The following is a 9,620-nucleotide window of genomic DNA, read 5'->3' as shown; positions in this document are numbered from 1 at the left end:
TATCTTAAGCCATTTTTTGTGTGTTTTGTGGTGGTTTGAAGCTTGAAGAGGAAGTAAAAGCTTAGGGATTCCAGGAAAAGAAAGAAGGTCCAGAGGTTTTGCTTCATTCTTAGTCATTCAAGGTAAAAAGCTACAACCTTGATCATCCAACTCATATATCTATAGTTAGGGCTCATTCATCCCATTTTCTAAGCCTTTTAAGGCCATATTCGAGATTGGGTGTGTATCATGGAGGTACACTTCAGATCTGGAGCCATTGAGGGTTGCCATGGAATAGAGGTGCTAACTTTATGGCCATAGGAAGCCCAAGCACAATATAAACCCCATTTTAGGGCCTTTTGAACTAAAAACTGTAAAGCCCGAAAACGGATCTACCAATGATCAAAGACAAATAACATAAGCAAAAGATGAAACAATAAGCAAATAACAAATGAACCAAGCTTGCATACGCCTTAAAGCAATAAAACGTCAGATACAACTTGGAGAAAACACAAAGGAATCAACAACCTTTAAAGTCTGACACAACGCCCTATTTATAGACCTGACTTACAACCGTGAGGTGTTTACGGCCGTAAACACATAACAACCGTAAACTAGACAAAATCGATTTTTCCTACACAATTACTACCACTAACTAGCATGCCTAGACCAAACTATTATACAGGGTCTTTCAATCTCCCCCTTGGTTTGGACTAGCTCAAGCCCATTCCTTTGTTGACAATCGTCACGTCCATCTGGCCCATCGCTCCATTGCAAATTCTCTTGCTTAGAATCTCCATGACCATTGTTGTGTATACCTTGGCTCCTTCCTCGTAAATATCTTCAACAACTTTAATTTGAAAGTTGCTAAGATAATGAATATCCCATTTCCTGAATTGCAGCAAGTCTTTGCGATCGTACAAATGGATACACCCATTTTTAAGTTTGATGACCGCTCCAGATGTATCTTCATCATAGACCCAGCATTCCAATGAACTGAGAGATCCATCTTGACAGCCCTGAAGAATCGGAAATTGCTTGACCTGCTTCGTTGGAGGCCACATAACCACCTGTAATGGCTTGTCGGTAGATTCTTCAAAGACATCTGGGTGTTTAAATATAACTGATTCTACCGTCGGCATCGATGGAAATCCTTTCTTTACTTGATCATCCAGAAAATGCTTAAACTGAGTAACCTGAGGAGTGTTGAAAAGATTGATGAACGGAGCTTGAGACAACTCCGTCAGATCAATTCTCATGAACGACCTAAATGCATGAATATCCTTATACAACTCTGAATTACCACTCATACGAATGATAATCCACATTCTGAGAGGGTCATGAAATCCCCAGGCATCCACTCCTGATCTATCTCCAAATGTATCTCGGAACCTAACAACTTCAAGATCAGTAACAATTATTAAGGGTTCTCTCCGAGATGTATTCCGATTGGTATTCCGTTTAAACAGTAATTGTCCTCTCCGAACATCATCTTCTTGATTATGATGAATAAATTCTTGAATGTGTGGAGCCAATGGAGGTTCAACTTCAACACGTTTAGCAGTACTAGAAGACTGACTGACTGGTAGATCAACCGGAAAAGCTTGTACGTGAAGATTAATCCTTTGTTCTTCAACGGATGTCTGGTATCTCTCACCAAGATCAACTTCAAGCTTCTTCTTTAGCTCAAAATAGCTCAAAGTCAGCAGATTAAAATGATCTTGTAAATCGGAGATCTGCTTGCTTTTCAGCTTCTTATCCTTCTTGAGTACATCCAGTTGTCCGCCAAGACTAGACTTATCTGATTGTAGCTTGGATACTTGGATACGAAGATCGAAATTCTCGGCACGAAGCTCTGCCACCTGAATATCGAGTTCAATGTTTTTCTAGCCAAGAACCGAAATTTCTTTCTGCAAACCAGCAAGAGTAAGATTGTCATCCCTAGCACCACCTTCTTCAATGGAAACACCTTTTCCTCGAGGATCTGGCGATAAAAGTTGTTCTTTAACCATGTGCAACGCCAACCTTTCAGAAGCAGCGTCTCGGCTGTATCTAGGAACTGAGAAACCAAGCGGTGCAGAGGAACCACCAACATTAAATGTTGAACTCGGACCAGTAGGAAACATCTTTGTAGTGGTGAGTCTTGTAGTAGTAGCAGTGATAGGTGGGGTAGGAAGACCACTAACCAAACTTGCGATCAGTTCAGATTGTCTTGCATCAAGTCTTCTTCTTTTAGATTGTGGTTGGTCAGCTTCTGGAGAAAACACACTCACAAATGGTTTGGAAGTAGGAGAAACGGACACAGGAGGGGAACATCCCATAACCATCTCCATAGGAATAGAAGTCGACACCATTTGCTTGGAAGTAGGAGTTTGCGTTTCAAATGTCTTGCTCGATTTCCTTTTCTCAGTTGTTTGTAAAACAACATCATCGACATTGTGGAAAATTGTGTCAAGATTTTCATGAGACACAACATTAGGACTGCTTGCCAAAGAAGCTGCAATATCATCATGATCAAAACCAGTTAAGTCAAGATCATCAAAAGAATCACTTCTCTCTTCACCAATACTCATCTCTCCACCAACTTGATCATCACTCAACTCCTTTTCATGTTCTGAGACAGTTTGAGCTTTGGGAGTTGGTGGGTCTTCTTTCTTGGTTTCTTCATCCTCAGATACATCTATAACAATGTTGGATGGAGTTGATTTCTCAGCAGATGTTTGCTCCGAGGATGTTTGCTCGGACGACTCGTAAGACTTTGGTGGTTCATCCAGTTCTGTAAACTTCCCAAACTTTTCAAGAGGATATAGTCCTTGAAATATGAATTTGCCTTTTCGATTCTGTTTGATGAGTCCCACCGTGTGGGGACCCAAGGACTTCATATCTAATGTTTCTCCCATCTTCCTCACATCTGGAAACTGAATGTTAATGATCATTTGCACGAAACGAGGATACAACAGAAAAGTATCCCAAGTAGAAGCTCTGATGTTGATAACAAATTCCTCAAGGATGAACTTTAAGAAATTAAAGCGAAACCCCGCAGCAAGAGATACCAGAGCACCAGTTGTGTGCTGAGAAATCTCATCTGCTCTAGACCTCCTTCCCGAGATGCAGCTTACGAAAACATGGGCCAAAAACCTCCATTATGGATGTAACAACCTTTTCAGCGTCGGCGGAAATGTTCCCTCATAACTCATTCTTCGTAGAATTCTTTGAGCATCTTCGATTCCAATCTCTGTCGGGAAGTTGGGTTGATCATCAATTAACAATGCTTCATGAATAACACCTTCATTAATGACAATCTCTCGACCCTGTACTTTCGCCTTCACTATAAAATTGCTATCATTATCCATGTGTGTCTCCGCAGTCGCCCAAAACTCGTGTATTAAACTTTGATAAACCACCGAATTGACAGTGATTGCGGATGCTAAGCAGCATTCACGCAATCGATGAATCATCAAACGCATATCTGAATGAATAGCCGGAGGATCCGCGAGTACAATTGATAGGTTGTGCATATCTGCAAATTTTAAGTTCGCCATTGTCTGCACTCAAACATAACTGTAAGAAACCTCAAAATAAAAAAATATGACCAAAATAAAATTTTCATTATAAAAATGAGTGAAGATTGAGTTTGCTGCCAAGATTAAAAAAAATGTGAAATTTGATTTTTTTTTTTTAAATAAACATTAATCGAAAAATTAGTTCTTGGGCCGTAAACTCAAAGTTTACGGCCTAAGGACCCTTTTGAAAAGTTAACACACAATATTTCCTTATTTAATACATTCAAAACTTAAGCAGTGAACTCATTGTTCTAGGGCCGTAAACTAGGAGTTTACGGCCTAAGAACTGTCAATCGAAAAATCACCAAAAAATCGATCCTGCACATCGAATTGATGCACAATACTTGAAGATATGTAAATATAGACATCAGTAGCATCAATATAAATTAGAAACAAATCCAAATTTCAAACACTTGGAGTTTACGGCCGGAGCTTACGGCCGTAAGCTCCGTCGGATCTATTTTTGTGATTTCTGGCATAATGGTTCGGTGAAACACGAAACAAAATACATATTTGTGATCTAGAAGTGATTACCTTTGTGATGGTGTAAGCGGTTTTCCAAAAATCAAAGATATTTTTTTGAGCCTTTTGAGGGTTTAAGAAGTGTTTGCGGCCGAAATCTCGTGAATGAGGAGATTCCGGCAGTGAACTCCTTTTTACACTTTTTCACCCTCACTTACCTTCTTGCCTGATAACTACCTAGTATTTTCAATTTCCAACAGTTAAAATTAAAAAAAAAAACTTTGAGGATTAATTTAATTTCAAAAATAAAAATAAAATAAAAATAAATAAAAATAAAATCAAAACTAACAAAACAAAATTTTAATTGTTAAGAAAATACAACGAAATTAAAATTAAAAACTAAAACAGTAAAAATAATAGAAGTAAAAGTAAAACAAAATTAAAATAAAAATTAAAAGTTAAAAAAATTAAAATTAAAATTTTAAAAATAAAAATAAAATTCAAATTAAAATCATTTGACAAAACAAAACTTAACCACTATAACTTTGTGATGCTTGGATCAAAGTTGTTGGACAACATTCTTCCACTTGTCGGTACCCTTATATACACATCTTCGTCTGATCGACTGCCAGTATTGTGGTCCACGTAAACACGAAAAATTTGTGATAGTTTTGGACATTTTACTAATGACAGATTCAGACATATACCTAATTGTAAATTTCTGTTATTATAATAGATCCTAAATCTTAAATAAATTTTCCTTATGACCATTTAACTGACTACAACCAGGGATATTGTTGTCCACCTAAATTGAGCAGCGAGATCTACAGACAATCTGTATGAGTTCAATTTTAAGTGTACTGGAATGTGTTTCCCGCTTCCTGATATGCCCCATCCATCAAGAACTTCCAGAGTACTCCTTACACCGGGTGAGCAGACAACCATTCAGAGAGAGGATAGATTCAGAATTCTATTACTTATTACTTCAGAGGGGTTGAGAAGAAGAAGGTTGCATATGCTGTGTACCAGGTCGGATTAGAAGTCACGCAAAGGAGACAGCATATGGGTAACAGATAAGAAGAATTTCATATATATAACTTGCAGAGAAATAGAGTTGCATATGTTTCAATCCAGGTCGGATCTCTTCCAATCACGCGAAGGGTGCAACATATGACTAACAGACAGAAAGAAAGAAAATGATATTCTACAGACCTAATTTATCGGAATTTACCAGTCGCCCTATCCAACCGGAATTAAGGATAGAATTCGCACATCGAGGAAAAGTTAAGCCACAGTTCCATGTATGGGTTCAATTAATGTGATGGGTAGATTCTCATGTATATCTCCCTGCTCAACCTATCCGAGCGTCGTGACATCAGGTTAAATGAATCTAACTAGGTCAAAGTTTGTCCAGTCCTTAAATTCATTAAGTTCAACTTTCCTAGTCAAGTCCATTTAAAGTCTTTCGTGCCTACCAGCACATCGAGTACCATGCGTAGACGATTCAACTTAGGTATGTTACGCCGATTCAGGTTGCACGTTATCACTTGTTAATTTCATTTCCCATCACCATACCTACAACTTGACACTGTCAACAATAAATTTTTAATTTTCTGAACAGAAATGACAGAATTTTTGGATTTTTATTTTTTTTATTTTTTTATTTTATTTATTTATTTTAATTATTATATTTCTCCCCCTAAATTTGTGCATGGGTGAGAATACAAAATAAAAAATGCGCAAATTTAAACTATCCTAAAACAAGAAACAAAAATAAAATTAAAAAAAATAAAGTAGATTAAGAAAAGAAAAAGAAAAAAAAACTTAATCCTCAAAACGTATCATTTTCAGAAATCCCACAAGCACATCGAAGCGAGCTTTGTTAAATGGCTTTGTGAACAAGTCCGCCACATTGTTATCAGTGTGGACTTGTTTGATTCGAATTAAAGATCGTTCATAACAGTCTCTGATAAAGTGAATTTTAATGTCGATGTGCTTGGTTTTAGAGTGTTGGACTGGGTTTTCATCTATTTGAATTGCCGCTTCATTATCACAATAGATAGGGGTTTCGAAGTAATTCAAACCGTAGTCCAACAGCTGATGTTGAATCCAAATAACTTGAGAACAGCAAGCTGATGTAGCAACATATTCCGCCTCTGCTATTGAAGTCGAGACTGTGTGCTGTTTCTTGCATTGCCATGAAACTAATCTGTCACCTAGGTATTGACATCCTCCTGAAGTTAATTGCCTGTCAAGCTCACAGCCTCCATAATTACTGTCAGTAAAAGCATAAAGATCAAATTCAGAATTCTTCGGATACCAAAGACCCAATTTAGGGCTTCCTTTGATATACCGAAAAATTCTTTTAATAGCAATAAGATGAGAAATTTTAGGATTAGCCTGATATCGTGCGCATTGACAGACTGCAAACATAATGTCAGGTCGACTGGCAGTAAGATACATCAGCGAGCCGATCATTGATTGATAGAGAGTTTGATCTGTGAACTCGCCTTCAGGATCTGGAGTCAGGAGAGGTCGTTCAACCATCGGTGTAGAAGCAGATTTAGCATCGTGAAGTGCAAACTTCTCAACAATATCCTCCACATACTTGGCTTGATGTAGCAGGATTCCAATTGAATTCTGTTTAACTTGAAGCCCCAAAAACATGGTCATTTCTCCCAACGAACTCATTTCAAATCTTTTCTTCATTACACTTTCAAACTCCTTGCAAAGCTTTTGGCTCGTTGATCCAAAGATTATGTCGTCGACGTATATTTGTACGAGTATCTGGTCGTTGTCGACATGCTTTATGAACAATGTTTGATCGATAGTGCCGCGAGTGTAACCATGTTCGAGCAAATGCTTTGTTAGGGTTGCATACCATGCTCTAGGAGCTTGATGCAGCCCATATAATGCTTTGTCCATCTTGTAGACATGATTAGGATACTTCGAGTCGACAAACCCTGGAGGTTGATCAACGTAGATTTCTTCCTTCACCTTGCCATACAAGAAGGCAGTCTTGACATCCATTTGAAATACAGTAAAGTTCATATACGAAGCATACGCTAGGAAGATACGAATAGCCTCCAGGCGAGCTACTGGAGCATAAACTTCAGTGTAGTCAAGACCCTCGACTTGTCAAAACCCACGAACTACCAGTCTAGCTTTGTTTCGCACAATAACCCCTGAATCATCCTGCTTGTTACGATAGACCCATCGTGTGTCAAGAGACTTTTTGCCCTTCGGTAATTCAACTAACTTCCAAACACCGAGTTTTTCAAATTGGTGCAATTCCTCATGCATTACATCCACCCAACTAGGTTCGTTTAGAGCCATTTCTACATTCTTGGGTTCAATCTGTGAGATAAAGCAAGAATACAGACATGTATTTACATCTCCACTCTGGCTTCTAGTTTTAACACCATCATCTAGCTGGCCAATGACATTTTCGATCGGATGATCGCGTTGAACTCTTGAAGGTATTTCTTGGCTGATATCATTTAGAGAAACAGGAAAGTGTGAATGTTGATACCTCCTTCATTTGTTGGTTGAGCAGAACCAGATGGTTCTACGACATACTCATCTGCAATAAGATTAGGAAAGAGTAATTCCATAAATGTTGAGGATACAGCGGAAGCATCGTTTGGAATAAACTCTTTCTCTATAGATATATGAGGTGGTGTTCCAGCATCAGAAGAATCAGTATGGACTGATTGAGGACTATCATGTTCCAAGAATGGGCGCTCTTGAGGAGAAGGAGAAGACTCTCCCGAGAATGTAGAAGAAGACTCCCCCTCAGGTGCAGCAGAAGGCTCCCCCTCAGATGCAGCAGAAGGCTCTCCCTTATGCGAACCAGAGGTCCCTCCCTTAAGTGAAGCTTTAGCTTTACCTTTTGATGAAGCAGAGGATTTAAATATAGGCTTGTACACAACTTCTTCGTCTTCATCTTCAGAGATGCTCTTCCAATGCGAACTAGTTCTAGATACATCATTTGAATACACGTTTAAGGATTCGAAAAGTGACGTATAATCAAGCAGCCAATCCGGACCCACTCTTGCGTCTGTCTCATTTTCTTCCAACTAACGCACATCATAGGATTCCACAATCTATTGGTTTTCTTATTGTAGACTCTATAAGCGGTGCTAGCAGCATACCCTACAAAATAACAGTCATCAGCTTTGGCATTAAACTTCGGGTTGGCGTCTAGGTGAAGAAGGGTGCAAGGACAGCCAAATACTCGGAAATGACTGACTGGTGGCTTGTGTCCATAGTAAATTTCATACGGAGTTTTCATTTGAGCTTTGTTGATAAGTACTCGATTCTGAACATAACAGGCAATGTTTATTGCCTCATCCCAAAAGAAAACTGGAAGCTTTCAGTCACACAGCATTGTTCTTGCAGCGTCTTTGAGTGTTCTGTTCCGCCTTTCAGCAACACCATTTTGTTGAGGTGTATGAGCTGAACTAAATTGATGCAGGATACCCTTTTCAATGTAGAAGTGATTGAGAACATAATTCTTAAACTCTGTTCCATTATCGGTACGAAGCGCCTTCACCCTATGATTGGTCTAATTCTCAACAAGTACAATGAACTTCTTGATCAATTCAGTGATGCCAGCTTTGTTGGATAGAAAGAAAACCCACGTAAATCGAGAGAGATCATCAATCACAACTAAACAGTAAGAGCTTCTGTTGATGCTTAGCACGTTCACTGGACCAAACAAATCCATGTGAAGTAATTGAAGAACCTGACTGATTGAGTTAACCTATTTTGGCAAGTGCGGCTTTCGATGATGCTTTCCTTGAGCGCACGACACACATTTTTCAAACGTAATAAAGTCTTTTATAGGCAATCCATGGACCATCTCATTCTTTGCAAGACGATTTAGATTCTTGGCGTTAGCATGACCTAATCTTCGGTGCCACAGCATTGCAGTTTGCTCGGAGATCTTGGAGAATAAACAAGGAACTTGTTCTGGGAGATTGCTATTTATATTAATGATATAGGCGTTCCCATCCCTTTTTGATTTTACAATAATCCATTCTTCTGGGATGACAAAGCCTGGCTTTAAGATCATGCATTCATTGTAAGTGAAATGCGTACAATAGCCCTTGTCACAAATCTGAGAAATGCTTAACAGACTGTGTTTCAACTCGGGAGTGAAATTCATGTTTTCGAAACTTAGAACTCCATTTGACACGGTTCCTCTTTGAGTGATTTTCCCTCCATATCCACCCGCAAAAGAGACATACCCCCATTAAATGATTGAATGTTGTGCTGTTGGGTGATATCTCTCGTCATATGCCGGGAACAACCACTGTCGACGAACCAGGGTCTGACAACATTTCCCCGCAACTGTCCCTGCAAAATATGCGAGTTTAATTAGATTTGGGCACCTAGGTCATGATCTTCCTGGGTGATCCCAATTCCTTTCCAGATTTATTGCACTTAAACTTCTCTGAGGACACAAATGATGTATTGGGAGCAGGTTTGGGTCTCCATTTATAATTAGGTTTTCTGAATGTCTCAGTTAACTTTGTCATTTTATGCTTGACAGTTTGCTCAAAGCATGTGTGACTTCTACCAGAGTTGGTTGAAGATCCACTACTGCTTTGG

At 38.9% G+C, this 9,620-nt stretch overlaps 1 protein-coding gene across 1 annotated transcript; it reads right to left on the bottom strand.

Moving 5' to 3' along the window:
• Positions 1-7,142: 7,142 nt before the first annotated feature.
• On the bottom strand, positions 7,143-8,733 carry LOC145036272 (uncharacterized). Its single transcript, XM_078984725.1, has 4 exons — positions 8,590-8,733; positions 8,390-8,487; positions 7,584-7,982; positions 7,143-7,494 (listed from the first exon to the last, which is right to left on the bottom strand). Exons 1-4 carry the CDS (start codon positions 8,731-8,733, stop codon positions 7,143-7,145), a joined length of 993 nt encoding a protein of 330 aa, XP_078840851.1.
• Positions 8,734-9,620: the final 887 nt, after the last annotated feature.

The sequence above is a fragment of the Lactuca saligna genome, chromosome 3 (genome assembly GCF_052625555.1).
Source record: "Lactuca saligna cultivar CGN05327 chromosome 3, ASM5262555v1, whole genome shotgun sequence".
NCBI classification, from domain to species: domain Eukaryota; kingdom Viridiplantae; phylum Streptophyta; class Magnoliopsida; order Asterales; family Asteraceae; genus Lactuca; species Lactuca saligna.
Note: the sequence above shows the minus strand (reverse complement) of the source record. Positions and strands in the feature narration are given on the sequence as shown.

What these genes read in the sequence shown, in the direction of transcription:
- LOC145036272 (XM_078984725.1), bottom strand. Translation starts at nt 8,733, where the DNA reads ATGGATTTGTTTGGTCCAGTGAACGTGCTAAGCATCAACAGAAGCTCT. An exon ending in AATTGATCAAGAAGTTCATT is followed by an intron (nt 8,488 to 8,589) that starts GTACTTGTTGAG and finishes TACATTGAAAAG; the next exon opens with GGTATCCTGCATCAATTTAG. An exon ending in CCTAATCTTATTGCAGATGA is followed by an intron (nt 7,495 to 7,583) that starts GTATGTCGTAGA and finishes AAATGATATCAG; the next exon opens with CCAAGAAATACCTTCAAGAG.